Here is an 18,746-nt window from a genome sequence, read left to right on the forward strand (position 1 = left end):
TCTTAACCGAGGCTGAGGTCAGTAGTGAGGTATTTTTAAAATGGCGAGAATTTGAGAATGATGTTTTGACAACAGTTTCACGTGGATATATTTATAAATTCAGTTGTTTTAAATTGATTGACCTCTTAGTTTAAGAATTGAAAGATGAATGAAGGTAAATTTTTATTTATTAAAATTTGCCAATTCTAGATGCCTATTGAAAGTTTTCAAACATGTTTGAGTTAGCGTTGTCACGTTGTCATTTTTTGTATCTTCATATTTTAATTGCCAGTATTGGGTCATATAATTGGAATCTTCAGGCAGACCTGTCAAGTTTCAGTTTTGAAAATGAGTGAGTTAATTCGAAATGATGGGAAATGCTTGGGCTGCTATATGATCTATAACCCAGTCTGCAGAGTATGGCATATGCACACCGGAGATATTTTTGTGCAAAACCTGTTGCACACCCATATTTTTGGGTGTGGCAACTAAGATGGGTCTGGCTTGGTGTGGTCCCATAGAAAATGTCAGCTGATAAAAACAAGCACAGTTGTGTATGAACAATTTAAGATATCATGAATCTTACTTGACAAATATAAAAGTAAAAACTTGGGCTATTTTCAACAGTGTACTTCACACGCCTTTTTACGGTGAAATGCAAATTCACAAATTTTAACCACAACAGGGAAAAATAGTCGGTGCACACCAGCACACCAGACATTTTTGGTGGTGCACACCGTCACACCAGGCTTTTTGCTCGTGCACACCGGAGATCTCGTCGAAAAGTGCCTTACTCTGCAGACTGGTCTATAACCCTCTGGTACCGGAGCCCAAGAATTCAGGAGGAGAATGGTGATAGTGAGATCCTTTCCGAGGGTGCATTTAATGTCAGCTATATGCTAAAGGTCCACAAGGGCATCTGTTTAGGTACGCCAAAATTACGAGCAGTTAGTAGAACAGTAAACATTGTTGCACCATACAAATAACCGAGTAATAGAGAAAACTGTGGTGTATGAGTCTTTATTTCATGTTAATATGTACATGGCTTCATTTTTAGCATGCCAACTAACAAAAATTGTAGGTATGCAAACAATTATTTTATTGGTTTGCACGCCAAATGCCGAGAAAACCCTGGGCATATGCTGAAGATCTTCTGGCCGAAGTACATGGAATGAACCCTGGATCCCTTCCCAATTTCTTAGGTTCTGGCCAGACTGCAAATGTTTGATATAGTATTTTTTTCTCAGATCTGGTCTGCACATTTAGGAAATATTTAGACTAATCTGTGCAGCTGCAGCATGGACTTTCATATTTGCAAAAGAGCAAGGAACACTTGAACTGTGATTCATGTAGGCATGGAACACTTGAACTGAACTAGATCTCTGATTAATATGGCAATCTGTGGAGATTTGCTGTTATCTGATCGTTTTCTCTTTGTAGCTAGGTCTTTTCAGGAAAGAGGATTTTTGCTAGGATTTGGAAGATAGCTAAATAAAATTGAATAATCTGTATCTTTCACCAAGGTCTGTAGATAGTGAGATGTCAAATTGTTAACATCAACTGTTTACTGAGAACTTTTTCTTGTTGAGCCAAGACAAAATTGTTATAAGATACAGCTCATTTTGATTTTTGATCAAAAAATTATTTATTGGATTGACAGGTTAAGCAGTTTAAACTATACATAATTTTGAATTGATAATTTTTTTGTAAATTTTCCAGTACTAATGATTATTCATTTGTTGTTACCATATGTTGTTACCGTATGTTGTCATTGTTCTGATTTATCTTTAAAGATGAATCTTCAAGCTTGCTGGTAACAATATTTGACATCAATTCAGTTTGGTGGAGCAAGCATGATCATGGAGCCAAGGAAGAGGTATGTGTTCATGCTTCTTATCTAATTTATAATCTCTTAGTACTACTTGTATTGAAATAAGGTTGTGAGATACTTAATGTATTTTCCCATTTGCAAATGACAGACAAACAGGAATTTCTTTATATGAAAAATGCTTTCTGATAACAGTAGCATTCCCTTTGGATAAAATTGGTGTTCCCTGTTGGTAAAAGGGTGTTTTCCAGTGGTAAAAAGGGTGTGGCCTAAAATTTTTGTTTTGCCTCCTCCCAGAGGATAGTGGCTAGTACTGCCATTGTCGGATGAAACTCTCTTTTAGAGAAAGACTAGACTAGATGTTTCTAGATGTCTCTGTAAGCAATTTTTGACTAAAGTCAAAAGTTGTTTAAAGATTACACTACAAGTAGCAGATTTGTTTCCAGTTTCAAGTATATTATGTAATGGTATCAAATCAATATTATCTTATTTTGGAATAAGAGTGTGTTGTTTTCTGTTGAAGGAATCTTTTCTCCACTGCCTGGAAAGCCTGATGATATTTATTAACTCCCATTTGCTGATGAAACATTCAAACAAGCTTGGCTTTATAGTATGTAATGGTGATTCAAGGTAATCTTATCTGTTTTTACAATTGTCTTGACAGGAAAATTTGTTATTTTATGCCAATTCTGTAGTGAAGGGAAATCTTTGTTCTTAAATTATACATATTTGCTAATGTCTGTGTCTGGATGTTGATCAAAGTTTCTGTAAGTAGAAGCTTAGTACAGTTTTAGTACAAAATTACAATTGGCTTGTTTTCCGTAGCGAATTCTCTGTCAGTAGAGCTCTTCACCATCCTAAAATATATCTGCCAATTTTAAGTCCCGAGATTTGATGATGGGTGTCTTGTAACTTTAATTTCCATTTTTCTAGCATTTTTGTATATCCAGACAGAGAAGGAGGCCTTAAAGACCTAGCATCAGTTCGTGATGGAAAATATGAAGAGTTCATCAGACTCAATGATAATATTGTAGATGAAGTGAAGAGAATTTATAATGAAGCTTTGGAAGGTGATTTAATGTATTTTGAAATATATCATTTACTACACAAGATAAAAAGGTTGAATAAAACAGGTTGTTTCCTTAAAGCTTCAAATGATTTATATTTATTTTACAAATTTTTGAAAATTAATGTAACGTAAGTTTAGCTTTATGCTATTATAAGATAATGAATTAGATTGTTGAGTATTGTCATTTTAATCTTTTGTTAGAGATGGTTTTCATAGGTGAACCAGGCCTCTCAGTTTGAGATTCTTGATTATGCGCCCCCCACCTCGGCACCTACCTAAATCTTTACAGAGAGGCCTGTTAAACTCTCTCAGACTCTCAAAACCTCCATATAAACCTTCAATTATCTGTTGGTTTGTACATTCTTTATTGATATTCACTGCAGTCTATTTATTTATTAACCTGAAAAACATTTTTAGGCAATTTCAAGGAGTATCTAAGAATTCAAAATCCTGCAGGATGTTTAACTTGTACACTCTTGTTTGACTCTTGTCCCTTGAAGCTCCTATAATTTCCCGATTCAAGTTTTTTCATACTGCTGACTTCTAGTCACAATTTTGCACACTTGAAAGTCCCTTAGTTTATGATACAATTGATCCAAAAATATGAACACTTTGATAATATAATTTGTTTCTCGGCATTTTTACTGATGCAAATTAAGTATCAACAGCGATGATACTGTTTTTATAGGTCACAGTCTGTTTGTAGTGCTTACAAACATCAAGTCGATAATAAAGTAGTTTTTTTCTTGAAAGAGACTTATCTATTTTATCTGTTTTCTTATATTATTTTGGCTGATTTTAATATATTCTTTCTAAAGGGCATGCTATTGGTGAATCAAACAAAGCAACGAAGTTATCTGGTGCATTATCACAAGCCCATTGCTGTATCCTTACGAAAGACTTGAGTTATTTTCTGTTTGTATTGTCCTCTGCTAATACGCTGCCATTTTGAGGCTGAAATTCTTCTGAGTTGACTCATCTAACTTAGGCATATATGTTTTGAATACTTTGAACATTTCAAAGCCCAGAGGGTTCTTTTGAGACAGCGGTTACGGGATGAAGGAGAATCGGTTAAAATTCGAACATTTAAATTTTTTAAGCTTCTCTTTATACTATTATTCGTTTGCAAGAAATTAATGCGACAAACGACAGATCAACTTGGTAGAAAATATTCATAAACCATAACATCTCGTTTTAGGCCCCATTGAGGCTTGTGTCTTGGGACATTTTGTATGTAGGAAATTCCCAGTTGAGTGAAACTATCTGAAAATCCTTATAGGAATAGCTTGTTTTCAATACTTTTTATTTTTTCAAGTTCATTTCATTGGCCATGCTACTTTTTAGCCCTGTCTGAAAATATCAAGCATAGTTGAAAAATGTAGAATAACATGCGTTTTGTAATTTGGAATAAACTTTTTGTACTTTGCGTTCAGTTTCCGCGTATCATGTCATTTCAAGTTTTCAAATCTGTTGATATTGTCTTTAATTAGCTAAAAAGATATACATCGATTGATGAAAGAGAGCACCGGTAATCATCTTTATTAAATGTATTTGTTTCTCTTTAAATGAAATTAGCCGATTTATGGTAAACTAAATGAAAAATTAAAATTTTTCTGATATGGAACATTTGCTTTGAATCTAAGACAGTTCACATAGAATCTTTGCAACTATTTTAATGATAGAATACAATGTTTTGCTTGGGAAATTGGGTATCACGGTATGATCTGCAAAATGGACCGGACTCGGATAGTACTGAACCGCAACTCAGACGATACCATCCTTGTCTGTTTCATTAGTTATCTTATTGATCTAGTATCTTAAAATCTTTCGGGATCTTACCTACTTTGAAAAGATATATGTTGCAGATTGTTAATAGATGTAGGGGGAGGCGGGGGCTACAGCTCCCTGCCCCTTTTTTCATTCCTTTGTTTATCAAAACCACTTTATTTGACATTCATGGAAATATTTATGTTTTTGCAGCTGTTGACAAGCTCAGTGCAAGAATTCTGGTATGATTTTCTTTTTATCAACATTCGATTGTGGCAAATGATTTTTCATCAAATTGATTATTTCATGGACGATTTAAAGCAAAAATTTGTTTTAGCTACAGAGAAACCATTTAAGTTTTCTAAACAGGCCTTTGGATAGCACAATTTGAAGATAGCACGGAAAGCTGGAACGTATCATACTAAAGTACTCCTGATATGGTATAGTATAAACATCGAATAATGACTGAAGGTAAGCAGGACATTTATATCCAGGTGTGGATCGAAACTTATGTGAGAGAAAACAAAAGCGCGTTTGATTGGTTCCTTGTTTTTGATCAATCGGCAGGCAGTAGCCCCTCACCTAGTTAAAACGCCCAAGAGAGAATGGAAACTCTTCCTATCTGTATTTCGTGCTATCTTCACATTTATACTTTCATTGTTCAAAAACAATTTAAATTCAAGTTCTCAAAGTTGTTTTAAAGCTTGCCAGAGCTTTTAAGAATCACTTTGTTTTTCCATTCAAGATGATTTGATCTTCGCAAAAATAAAGATTTTGTTCGGCTTTTGTGTCCTGCTTTTGATTTAACTTAACTGTTCTTTTCTATATTCATCTAGATACACATCCGTGTATAAAGTTTGCTATCTTATGCTCTTCATTTGGAATCACACTTTATGATTAACGTCATCTGTGTTATCTTCTTGTTTTTATTTTTTGCCGGTATGGCAATGAAACGTTTCATCGTAGCTAAGATGATATTTTGATTCAAGCAGCGATAAACTTAGTATAGCTATTTGGGCATAGATAAACAAACTCCTCTTAGGCCCACTGTCTTCATTGTAAACTTTTACTGAAACAGATCATAGATCAATCGGCTCTTTCTTGTTACCAATCCTCCTTGTGTCAAAAGTTCTTTGACGTCATTTGCAGTTGTATTATCATATGTTACTATAAAGTGATTTTTTAGGTTGTAAAAGCTTCTAGTGATGTTGCCCCGCAGTACATGCCAATCATGAACTGTATTTTTGCTGCACAAAAAAATGTAGGTTGAAGTAATGTTTTTTATTTGATAAACTTTCAAGGTCGCAACCGATTTTATGGGTTGTTCATTATCAAACACATTGCAAAGGTTAAAGGAATATAAGAAATTCTTTCTTTTGGAATGTGAGCAAAAAATATTACAGTGAATTCAAAACGTGTATTCTGTAATCAAAAACAAATTTAATAGCTTTTTATCGCTTTTTTGAGAAGTAACAATTTCATCTCACTCTGTAGTATACAGTATACTCGTTATGATTGAAACTTTAGGCCTAGATTTATCACCATTTTTAACAGGCCAGTAGAAACCAACCGATTCTATTAAGTAAAAGTATAGCTTTTGTATTGTAACCCATTTATTTGGTCATTTTTGCAGAACATTGTCATAGATGGCTGTGTTTTAGGCGACGATTCTGGCTATCTTCAACAGGTAAATTTTGCATTTTTTGAAATAGAAAATATCCTGGAACATAAAATTAGTTTCAATGGTCGAAGACATGCATCCTTTTGTGTGGTAGAAGTATAAAGATAGCTTTAGAAAAAACCAACATTTTAAAACACAATTTATTTTTGGTCTTACACTCTTAAGACTTTAATGCTTCATTTTTTATGCTTTCTTCAGTTGCAAACTCCTTTTGAGATGAGACGCGTAAAATATCTTCTTTCTTTCATTGGTCTTGAATCGATATGATCTTTGTACTCTAGGCTGCTGATATCACAGGCGGCAACTATCTCAAAGTGACGTCAATCGCTGGTCTTCTACAGTATTTATTGGTAAATTTCTATTTGAAATGTTTATTGAATGCTGTCATGTTGTCATGCACTTCAATGTTCTGGAGACTTACTTTTGACATTTATAGGCCAGTATGAATCAATTTCTTAACGCTACGTTTTGTAATGATAGTACAGGCGTCAATGTCTACATGAATAGAATGTCAGATGTATTTCATTTCTGGCCTATTTATTTGTGCTTGTAGAATTGAAATGGCTGATTGCAATAGAGTGGGAGAGTGGTGATGTCTTGAAATTCTATTTTTAAATTTGGACTTTTCAGGCTAAGATAAGATTATGAGTTAGTTGAGCAAGTGAATAAAGTTGAATTTATCAAAAATTTTGTGACGTATTATCGTTTGAGCCCAGGCTACTTTTCTATCAAAACACTGTAATATGACCATTATTTCAAACTTGATGAACCAAATCATAACAATGATAATCGCGTTGTAAAATACATGCCTTTTCTTATTCATATCTTAACCAGTTTGAAACATTCAGAGAAAGCTATTATCTTCACTATATTGCGAGTACTGTTGCTTTTTTCTAGTGGGTGTTCCTTCCAGATCCACACACCAGAAAGTCACTGGTCCTGCCTTCAGCTGTCCAGATTGATTACAGAGGAGCTTGCTTTTGCCATCGCCAACTGGTCGATATTGGCTTCGTTTGTTCAGTTTGCCTCTCAAGTGAGTCTGTTTTAGTTACTGAATCATTACGTTCACGTTCCTTATATGGTTAAGGGGTAGGAAGGGGGTTTGTGGTGAAAAGGTAAAGTTAAGCAACAAAATTTTTGTTAATTTACCTGCCTTAAGTCATATCTTAAACTATCGGAAGACATTGCTGCGAATTTGTAAAAATTAACATTTTCAAATACGGTCAAAAAGAATTTAGAAAGCTGTCTTTGCTTTGTTACCCAAGCGCTCTATTATGAGGTAGTTTTTGAATGATAATAAACAAATTATCCCAAAGTTAATTTACTAAAGGCTCAATTCAGGAAACTGATTAAATTTCCTGGCTAGAAACACTGCAGTTTTTCTACAAGAATCACAGAAATCAAGGCGGAGAGACTTGATTAAAGTAGCTTAAATGCTACAAAGGTTTGCCCGGGTGCACATCAACACATCAACACTAGATTAACGGTGATATGTTGCAATGAAAATTATTAATCAAATTTCAGAAATAAGAGAATCGCATCGACATAATCAAATCTCGCCAAATTAACATTTTTTTCATTTAAACGTTTAATTTTTTGAATCAAATAACCTGTTTTGTTTTGAAAAGAACGGGTTTCGTTATATCTTTCAAACGATTTTTTATACCAACTGTGGTTACTGCTCTATCCCCAGTCTATAATAGGAGTATTCAATGCGCTTATTACCACATACCATTTCTCATTCAGCTTTATTTTACCGTTGTTTGCTTTCGGTCCTCGCGCTCTGACCTGGTAAAAACAATCTTTGCATTTCATAAAACTATCTATCATACATAATTTACGAAGGGATTTTATCAATTTGTGCACAATTTAGATTTTTAATCCAGTTCATACAGCTATTGGCTGTATCTTCAATAAAATCGTTCTCCTCAAAACAGGCCTAGATAATGAAACATCAATTCAACTCGGCAGGCTCGCTTTGTCATCACAATCTTCTCGTTTTGCATATGTTATTCAGTGACCAGATATCATTCAGATATATTTCAAAGCATTTTTCGTTAAGTGATATTCGCAAGTTGACGTTTTGACTACAGTGCAACGGAGCTAATTGAGTATTTATCTTGCTTAGTTTGGCTCTACAAATGAATGTCAACATCTAATTTTGTTTCACACTGTTGGCATTTAAAGGATTTGATACTAGAAATCTTTCATATTGTGGCACACTGGTAACGTCATAAAGGTCTTTTTGTAGAGTTTTTGACTTTGGACAATATAGTTTTAAGTAACAAGATACAACATTTATACATGTAAAAAACAGTTTAATCTTTTCGAAATTTATTTATATACAGCCACTCCATTCCCTGTTTAGTGCTTCGCTAGAATGCACAGTTCGTTCCTTGTTATGGATTCCAAAATTCATTTGATGACATCAAAATTTTGTTGTTGAATTTTACTCAAGAACATTACTTAATTAATTACTCAAGATGATTGCAAATTAATCATGTATAAAGTAAATAAGTGGAATATACCGCATTTTAGGAGAGTTATAGCTAAATGGGCCCGTTTTTGCTACCAACTTTACTACCAACTCACTTTTTTCTGTCAACTCACTTTTATTTGGACTTTTGGTCGTTATCTGGCTGCACACACATTTAACTGGTTTTGCAAAATTCGAAGTTTTCTGGAGTATAATTGAAGATTTCGCTAAACAGTTGCTTACTCAGATCTCAGAGAGAAGTTGTAACAAATTCTTCTTATGTGTAAGGCAATCCCCCAGTCTTCTAGGGGCTAATGAGCAGATGAATTCAACTTTTGCTACGCAGAAATATTTAATTTGGCTTTGAAAAATGCAAGCATTTCACAACATGCTACTAAAAGCTTTTTCGTCTGACACTTCTCAAAGTATAAAACGTCAGAATGAGGGTCCGAAAAAACACGATGGAAAATATAATTCTCACAATCGTTCAAAAATTTAATTGTTGAAAATCTCATCAATGGTGGTTTTAGATTTTGCTTGACGCAGGCAAAACCCTGGATAAAGCTGATTCCATCTATTTACAGTTGTAAATTTGATACGCTTTTCGATTTTGCATTCTATTAAACAAAGCATTACCCTCAGAGTGCATTCCATTTTTTCTCCCTGCCAGATATTCCCACCAGGCATTTGGGCAAAGTAGGATTCCATTTTGAGCTGAGCTCTTCAGGAAAATGTACGCCGCCAATTTAATCCTTGGTTTGCGAAAGATAATTTTTTGGAAAAGGTTTTCCCTGAAAATTTCGAATCTGAAATTCTTCGACATTTTAGGAGTGATTGATTCACAGATTTTCTATTTTTGGAAATGGATACCTTTTTAGTTTTGTTTAACTGCTTTGCTGACATGTTGGTAGTTGTTCTATTTAGACAGCAGATAATCCTTATGTTTTGACAAATTGATTTGAAGAGCGAGGCATACAGTAAACTTTGTTTACTGGCACTCCAGTACAGATGACAGAACTTAAGTTCAACCGCCCTCGAGACCATTAAAACTATAAATTCTCCGCTCTCCGCTGGAATTTCTCTGATTGGAGGGCCTCTGATAAAATCACCCAAAAATGCACATCAAAATCACCCAAAAATGTTCATATCTAGTAAGAAAAGCAAATAATATATATTTTTTTACATCAGTTTATCCCACTAGCCTACATGAAGATCGTTTTGATGTATTGGTTACTACTCTCATTATTAAGACACACTCCCCCTGTTTACAATATTCTTTAATAGACTTTGTATAGCGTAAAGTACGAACATCACCATTTCGATGCCTGAAAATACAGATGCCCCAATCACAAGTCCCAAAAGACCACCGAGGTCATAAGAGAATTCTTCTAACGAGTACGCCGGGTGCTGTTTTATTTCTTCGTACCGCAGATCTCCGTAGTAAACTTGGATTGCAACAAGTTGTTGGTCGACGTTTTCTTTTTCAACCACGATGCCAAGTTTCGATTTAATTAGAAGCAATATCTCGTCAGTGATTTCACTTAATGGCCATTTACTTGAGGACACAGATGTATCATAAACGATCTCATGACAAGGAAGAAAACAGTCACATGTTATATCACCATCTGCATACGAATCAGTGACGCCTTCCACGCATTCGTGTTCGGCAGTTGTCATAGGCTGGCGAATGGTTGAACCATTATTCCACTCTTGTTTCGTGATATCGTGTAAATAAATCTGTAGCAGCAGCGACACAGCATTACATTTCGTGTACTGGTTTTTTGCGATGCAGTTAATCTGGCACTCGTGCAAGCTAAGGTCGCCTTCGTCTCGGCATTTGTCAGGATAAGGTGCAGGAAGTCTCTCGTGAATGGTCTTCTTTAGTTTTATCCGTGTGAGTCGTCCTGGCACAGCAAGTAGACCTCCATAATGTGTGGGATTCTTTTCTTTCGGCTCATGTATAAATATTTCAACGCCATGCAGTGATGTTGTAGAGGTACTTGATGTGTAATTACGTTTTTTTTCAAGATGGAAAACTGTAAAGATTCCCATGTCAGACCCCTTTAATACTTGCCTAGCCTTTCCATCATGATTAAACGTAAAGCAATGGCCTTTATGGATTGTCACAAAATGTTTCAAGTGTTTGTGGTAGGAGCAAAGATCGCCCGATACGTGGCACAGTGGCATTTCTCCACTTTCTCGCTTCAAAACGAAGCGATTTGCATCCGCGTGGCTGTGGTTACTGTAGTTGCTTTGATCTTTCGTTGCTAGCATACGGCGATGGTGTTCATTGCTGGCTTCAAGTGGGGTTTTCGCTGTCTTATTTGATACTGTTGTGTTTTTGTCTGCTTCTGCTGGAAAAAGCATCCGAATAGGCCCCGCGTCACAAACTGTAATCCCAGGGAGTTGAAGAGAATTCACTACGTTTGTTCGCACACTTACCTTAACTTCGTCTCTTTTGAGCTTTAGATGCAGTTTGTACACCGCGTATATTAAATAAAAGAACATGCATGCGACAATTATTGACCAAAGCAACCTTGCTAAAGTGTTTGGTGCGTTTGCGATCTTGTTTAGGCCGTGTGTAGTGGCCGAGTTAAGGTACTCATAAAACTGCTCTTTGAAGAGTATATGGGGTTTGGCTGAAAACTTAACATCAACTGGCATTCTCGATTTTGCTTGTTCTGTGTCATCTCTTTCTTTGCTTGTTTCTCTTTTCATCATTTCGACGTCCTTCGTACAAGGAATGACTTTAAATTTCATTCTAAAATAGAAGCAGATCACTTTAGAAATAATCAAGAAAATACACAATTTTATATAATCTCGAATTGCTTACATTTACCTGCAAAACTGCTGCTTCTAATCAAAATATCATAAAAGCAAATATTATAAACATTTGGTAATAAGTTAATTTTTCCTCTTGCCAACATGATATTGTAAAATAATGCTCCCTAAATCTGAAGTCTTTCCAAATCATTCTATATGCGTCACCCTCTTCCCTCGTCCCAGTCTCTTCTCAGTCCTCTCAAAAGGTTCTGTCCCAATCTTGCACAAAGTTTACCATATTACAGGAAATTAACGAGTCACTTAATTAACAAATCGGAAATTAGCATGCAGAAAATTAACACGATTCTTGAAAAAATAGCATTAAGGTAGCAAAAAATTAACGAAGATAAAGGGCTACCCGCTTTAATTTTATTATTTGTTAATTTTCCAGCCTTCTTTAGGTTTTATTGGGCAGGCATTATGATCATGCACCTTTCAGCTAAGTTAAAGATTTTACTCCAAAAATAAGTTTCAACTAAAATGCTATTTTTATTATTCTGAATTCATGTTCAGTTTTGAAAGATTTTACAGCTAAGCAATCCGTTGGAAGATTAAATGAAATGCTTCAGTATTGTAGGACTAAGATCAATACCTTTATCCATCTTCAAGAAATCAGCGCTGTGCAAACTTTTTTTCTCCTCTTCCCAGCCTATTTTTTGTCATTTGCTAAATTTTCTTTTTATAAGCTAAGGTTTCCCCAGTGAAGACAGAACTTACCCTTTTAGCACCGTAGTGTTTTTAGAACGTGAAAATTCCAATAGATCTTTGTATAATAGACTTCTAGTCTTCCCCCTGCATATTCACCTTGAACTATAGAGTTCAAATGTGTGACGTCATATCAAAATATTTTTCAATTTTTTTATTTTTGACTAAATAACATAAATAATACTATGAAATGCCTTTAAATATGGAAAATCTGCTAATATATTGAAATTTAGCTAATGAAAGATTTGAAGTTGCTGACAAACTTCATTAAGTTACGAACAGAGACCAAATTACAGTGGTGTGACGTGAAAGAGCCTATTATTGTTTTGATATACCTAACCCATATATACGTTGTTCCGCACATTTGGAAGTATTTCATAATGCTCTTTCAGGCTATATGATCGAAATTCCAAAATTCGAAAAAACAGAATTTTGTGACGTCATCACTTTGAAGGGATATTTCCAAGAAAATATGTACGTTGCGTGTGGTACTTCATCCAAAATAACGATAATATTGTTAGCAATAAATTGAGTACCAGAATGAAAATATAATAGTTTAGAATAATTTTTCCATATATATAGTGAACCTTTTAGAAACGTTTAGCATTTATGAATTTTATTATTCTGTTCAAGTTATTTTAGGTCCTTCTTACAGAGATCCAATTCTGATTTTGTATCGATATGAATTTTTGAACTAATTCTTAAAATTCCTTATTTGTGTTTCTACACGGAGCAGCTGAAATTAAAAATCCTAATGTATTCAGTAAAATGGCTTTGAAGAAAGCAAACATTTCACAACATACTTATATTATGTATATACAACACACTACTTATTGGTAGTCTGTTGTGAAATGTTTGCTTTTTCAAAGCCATTTTCAAGGTCTGTACCGCAAAAAATTGTATTAAGTAAAGCCAAGCATACACGAAGAGAGGTAGAATTCTATTTGACTTGATAATCTTTGAAAAACATTCTACTCTGAAGAGAACAGTATGAAAAAAGATTCCAATTTGAAGAAGAAAATACGATTGAAAAAGAGTTTAATCTAGTGATTGGCCTTGCAATGCATAGCTGCAGCCACGCAAAAAGTGAAGTTGATATTTCTAACATTTTGTTGGTTTTAAAATATTAAATAATTGTTTAAATGTTTTTAACACATCCTGTTCTTGGATTTGCCCTTCTTGTTAAAATCTTTGATATTCTCGTCAGTCTTTTTCTAGTTTTTTTCTGGAAAAGAGCTTCTTAAATTTATTTTGTTTCTTGAGCTTTTGTTTTACAGTAAGCACTTAAAATTTGCACTGGATAATTGGAATTCAGGCTCGACCATTTCTTATATTCTAGTACAAAGTCATTTTCCAGTTTCTAAAGAGTGAGCTTCCTATATGTGAGTTTTCACTGCAAATGAAGTCATGTTTATACGAAAGATAACTCTTAAACCAGTAACGGTTATTGATCGTTGCACTCCATACAGCCATCTGGCTTTATCAGTGGCGTAACTTGATCTTCCAGACTAGACTAGGGGGGTGGATGGTCATGATTAGTAAAATCTTCCGATGATAACATAGATAAAGATAAATTTTGGTGCTATTTCACCTACCGATAGGCGATTTTACCGACAAGCCAGGGATTTTTTGCACCAACTGAAGATTTACCGACTAGCTACGCCCCTGGGCTTTGTAACCGTAGACTATTTATAACTATGTCATCAGTTTTTTTGGTCTAGTATTTTGGACTAAGATAATAGCATCAGGTCCGGCGAAATGTATTTGAAAGTGGAAGGGCCAAAAAATCAATGTTTCGAATGGGTTTAGGAAAGGCAAGAAAATTTCAGAAATATGGTATCTTAGGGATGGCCAGCTACTGTAACTAAAATTGATTTTGACTAAAGAAAAACGCGAAGCAATATTTTAAAGGTTTGTTTTGTCAATATGTCCCATAGTTCGTCTATTATCATGTTGACATGAAATAGGAAAGGTCTTTCAAAGTTTAAAATAATCTTCTTTAATGTAGCTTGTAATCAAACTTTTTTGAAAATTTGAAATGGAGCCAAAATAAGAAAAATAAAAGGAATATTATCTTTTGAAATGTGACCCTAAATTTTTCTGTAATGTAGTGCTTTTTACAAAAAGACTAGATTTGAGCAACTTTCAAACTGGGCTGATCAAAACGAGTTTTCATATATTCGTAATTTTTTCTTTCTTGGTAAGAATGGATTATCGATACCATCTAACTTTGAAGATTTTTTGATCATACTTCCAAAGAACATTTTGGCCGATCATTTCTCAAAAATTTTCTTCCCATCAGTTTCATTTTCTTCAACAGCTGATTTCTCTCTTTTTGTAACGTTTTTGAGAAATTTTCTGTTAACAAATAGACTTGTGAGCCAAGTTTAGGCAAGCATTTTGTGCTGGCACCAAGTTATTCTTGATCAGGTTTCTCAATCTATTTCCTTAACCAAGCTGTTACTCGTTGTACAACTTGGACACGACCGATTTCCTCGATAAATTTACTATTTTCAATTTTCTCTTTGTCTTCTATAGTAAATAAATAGTTACCAAGCTAAAGCTAAGGTCATATTTGAGGAAATACCAAGCACAGTTACTTAAAGAATGTTAGACTACATTTCTTTCAACTTTTGCCCAAACAATTTTATATTGCTCTGCAGAAACGTGGTCCCCGGCCCCTTGGTTTCGCCGGCCCTGGGCATACACTCTCTTCTTATAAGATTATTCAGGCCTATAAGATTATTCAGACAAAATCACCCGATTTTTAAGAACATTTTAGGAATATATTCAGACCAAAAGCGAAACGGAATAGAATCCGATGAAACGCAACATATTAATGGTCCCCGTAAAAGACGTTCCTTTCTCGCAATGACGTTTTCTAAGCATATTTAAAATTTGTTTACTGTTATGTCGGCAAAAGAGACAGTACTTACTTTCTTTGCTACGCTGCTCGTTTCTAAAGCCACCAAAAGCTCGCGTTGGTTATTAAAGACTAAAACTTGTACTCCGATTGCTTTTGGAAGCTATCCAAAGTCCACTCAGCTCGTTCCGCAATCGTTAATGTTCAAAGGAACAGACTTGCCTTTATCGATAAAAACATAGAATTAAAATCTGTCAGAGCACAATTGTCATCAGGCACTTTCAGCTGACATGAATTGAAGGAATAAATCCACGAACCTGTTTTAAATGAAACATGAAATAATGAACTCATGAAATATTAATTCGACCTGTCAGTTCTCCCTGCGTTTTTTCAACGACGTTTCTTGAGCGTCGCAATTCAACAACATGCATGACACCTTCGTTGTGTGGCTTTCTACATCACATTGATAAGTCTCTTTTATTATATCGTATAATTTGTTATCTCGTTCTTTAGCAGATGTTCAAATATTTATGTGCTGTATTCCATTTCAAATATGGACCAAGAGACCATTCGACATAACAAAACTGACTTTCTTTTTAAGAATTACGAAATTCCTTTCAAACTGACTCTGATGAAGGAAGATAAAGGATATCCAATAAGATATCCACCCAATATTGTTGATGTTTACCTGATTTTCGCTTGACTAAGTCCCGCTTTATTCAAATCTTCAAGCTTAATACGGTGTCCTCCTTTTTTCTGCTAATAAGATGCTTCTTTAGAAGAACCGACTTATTTTTCTTTCTACGGAACCTTTTTGCTATAAATCTTGCATGGGGAACCGCATGGGCCTGCCAGTAGCATTCAAACGATTTGATCGGCGCGACTCTCTAGCAAGAATTGTACCCACAATCTAAACCTTGGCTTTTGTGAAGTTTGGGGTGCCTTTGCGTCGTTACCGCATACGCGAATGCCTTTGCGTCGTTACCTCATACACGACTGCCTTCACGTCGCTACCTCATACGCGAGTGCCGTTGTGTCGTTACCTCACACCTTTCCGTCAAATACGCGACTGCATCCACGTCGCTTCCTCATACGCGAGTTCCGTTGCGTCGTTACCTCATACCTTTGCGTCGCATACGCGAATACCTTTGCGTCGTAACTTCATACACAAGTGCCTCTGCGTCGTTACCCTATACGTGAGTGCCTTTGCGTGGCCAGCTCATACGCGACTGCCTTTGTGTCTTTACCGCACACGCGCGTGTCTTTACGTCGCTACCTCGTACGCAAGTGCTTTCGCGTCGTTGCCTCACACGTCACCTCTTGTAATCTCGTGCTTGGAATTCAAAAAACGCAGCTAGCAGGCGCTGGAGTTCAACTAAAATGTTTGAAACCCATTTCATTTGTTATAGCAACGGTTTGTTTTATGATGCCAAGCTACTACTGTATACAACATGTGACCAAAATCTTCCGTTATGACACTTTCCTCCCTTTAAAACTCTCGTTACTCTAAAATGGCACAATCTCAGTGATCCAGTCAAAGTCCAATTCGCGATAAGTTAAGAAACTTACGTGATGGCTCACTGTTGCTTAGATTTGATTTTTTATGACTTTTAGAATCTAGACCAAATTACAGTTGTTGTTTACGGAATTGTGCTCTATATGTAATCATATCTCAGGCAATCTGTAACAGATTTGTGTCCAAAATATATCACCTAAAATCTTTTGTGTAAATTTAGTAAAAATGATTTAGTAAAATGATTTAGTCATCTTGAATTTGAAATGAGAGCTGTCTTACGTCTGTTTTGTGGTGTATGTTAACTTAGAACAAATACTAAAGGTATTTCATGATTTTTTCAGATTACAATATTTAAAACTTTGTTCAATTGCTGAGTAGGCCATCACGAAGTCATTCTATTATTCAAAAATATAGCAAATCTTTTTCACTAAATTTTGATATAAAAATAAAGGTTCTTCGCCAATTTGCGTTGTTTTTATCTACTCCAAAATCCCTGTATTTACAGGGCTTGGCAAAAAAATCTGAAGATAATGTCAGTAGGCCGTCAAGAGCTTCTTAATAAACCTTGAAAGCCCTTGCAAATTGGCATCATGTTCATTTAGATAGAATTCCGCTTCCACGAGATTTATGTAAATGTCAAAAATTAAATTATTATATTCTTATTTTCAGTTTATTGCAAATTCATTCCACGTTGCATGACTTGCCAGTAAGTTGTCTTGAGTGAATTATATATTTCATGATTATATTAAAATGGTATTATTTGTATTAAATATATTTGTTATCCAGAATAGAAACATTTGTCATAACGAGTTTTATTTCCCACTTCTCATGTTTCTGTGCTTTGGCAGAGGAGAATCAATCTCACTGTTGTTTTGATTGCGTTAGGTATCTTACATAAATATTTTAACTGATCTAGATGCTTAACAGTTTATACTTAAGAGCTCGTTGTGGTAGAAAATTTAAAAATGGCTGACACTGTCCATGGTGTAAAACATAAGATGAATAATCGAAAATTCTAAGCTAGAAAATATTTATACAAACTTATGGATTGAAATAGGCCAATCTGAACTTCGAGCACATGACAGTTACTTAATACTAAATCCCTATTTTTAGCAATTTGTGATTAATATGTATGCTTGAAAAACAATTACCTGATTATACTTGAGATGTTCTTGATATCAATGTAATACTGAATTCCCGATGTAAGCGTAGATAAAGCATCTTTTTGATTCACTTAGCTTTATGTGTGTTTAAACCTTAATAAACTATAATAATTGTATTGTTTAGAACGCTGTTCAAGCTGCCGGATCTACCAATGGGAAGTAAGCCGAAAAAGAAGAGGAAACAATAGGAAGAGCTTTTGATAAAGTAGGAGAACAAAGATTGTGAAAACATCGGATTTTTCTGTGCCATTGAGAAGGGATATTGATTCCTGTTACTAGGTTTATTGTAAGAATTACAGACTGGTACTCAGCCAAACGGAATTTTTGAGCATATTGTTTGTTCGTTTGGACTAAATAATCATATTTAATGTTGTTTTTTGAAGTACGTTTCTACAACAGCTGTTTTGTATACGTGAGATGCCGTCCGTTCAATGCACGATTGCAGAATGGTGCCAAAGTTATTTACTATTCAGGGGGTGTTTTTGCAATATTCATTTTAACCTAAAGAAATGAGTAGTGATTTTATTTGAAGAATATTCAAAGATGTGAAACAATGAAAGAAGCTTTTTTATAGTGCAACAAATTTTTCGATTGTAGACACGAGATGGTAGTGATAACAAAATGAATAAAGTTTTTGACAATTTCGTAAACCTGCGAAAAACCTGCGATAAACCTCTGCTGTTTTGAAGACGATTTTCACCCGACAGGAAAAATTCGGCGGTTGCAACTTAGGTGCAGAAGAAATCCAGTAGGATAAATTTTTTCCCTATTTTGGTCATCTTTCGGCAATCTGTTGGGCAATATTGTTATCAGTTTTTGTCTGTCTAGGACAAAATTTAGTGGCAAAAAGGCATTCTGTAAAGACAGATGTTTCTT

At 34.8% G+C, this 18,746-nt stretch overlaps 2 protein-coding genes across 6 annotated transcripts; one reads left to right on the forward strand and one right to left on the reverse strand.

Moving 5' to 3' along the window:
- The first annotated feature begins 7 nt into the window (after positions 1–7).
- LOC135683843 (general transcription factor IIH subunit 3) lies at positions 8–18,233 on the forward strand. Its single transcript, XM_065199207.2, has 13 exons — positions 8–154; positions 1,773–1,855; positions 2,331–2,437; positions 2,741–2,877; positions 3,695–3,760; positions 4,375–4,404; positions 4,857–4,885; positions 5,830–5,904; positions 6,277–6,330; positions 6,606–6,674; positions 7,222–7,357; positions 17,377–17,413; positions 17,995–18,233. Exons 1-13 carry the CDS (start codon positions 145–147, stop codon positions 18,056–18,058), a joined length of 897 nt encoding a protein of 298 aa, XP_065055279.2. The 5' UTR covers positions 8–144; the 3' UTR covers positions 18,059–18,233.
- Positions 9,929–17,966, reverse strand: LOC135683836 (bile acid-sensitive ion channel). 5 transcript variants are annotated; one of them, XM_065199195.2, is made up of 2 exons: positions 17,859–17,966; positions 9,929–11,561 (listed from the first exon to the last, which is right to left on the reverse strand). In XM_065199195.2, exon 2 carries the CDS (start codon positions 11,558–11,560, stop codon positions 10,046–10,048), a length of 1,515 nt encoding a protein of 504 aa, XP_065055267.2. In that variant the 5' UTR covers position 11,561; positions 17,859–17,966; the 3' UTR covers positions 9,929–10,045. The 5 variants fall into 5 exon arrangements, with proteins under 5 accessions (XP_065055267.2, XP_088965457.1, XP_088965456.1 ...); XM_089109331.1 differs by lacking the exon at positions 17,859–17,966 and adding an exon at positions 15,880–17,823; XM_089109330.1 differs by lacking the exon at positions 17,859–17,966 and adding an exon at positions 15,559–17,823.
- Positions 18,234–18,746: the final 513 nt, after the last annotated feature.

The sequence above is a fragment of the Rhopilema esculentum genome, chromosome 7 (genome assembly GCF_057945365.1).
Source record: "Rhopilema esculentum isolate cy_ngs chromosome 7, ASM5794536v1, whole genome shotgun sequence".
Taxonomy (NCBI): Eukaryota; Metazoa; Cnidaria; class Scyphozoa; order Rhizostomeae; family Rhizostomatidae; genus Rhopilema; species Rhopilema esculentum.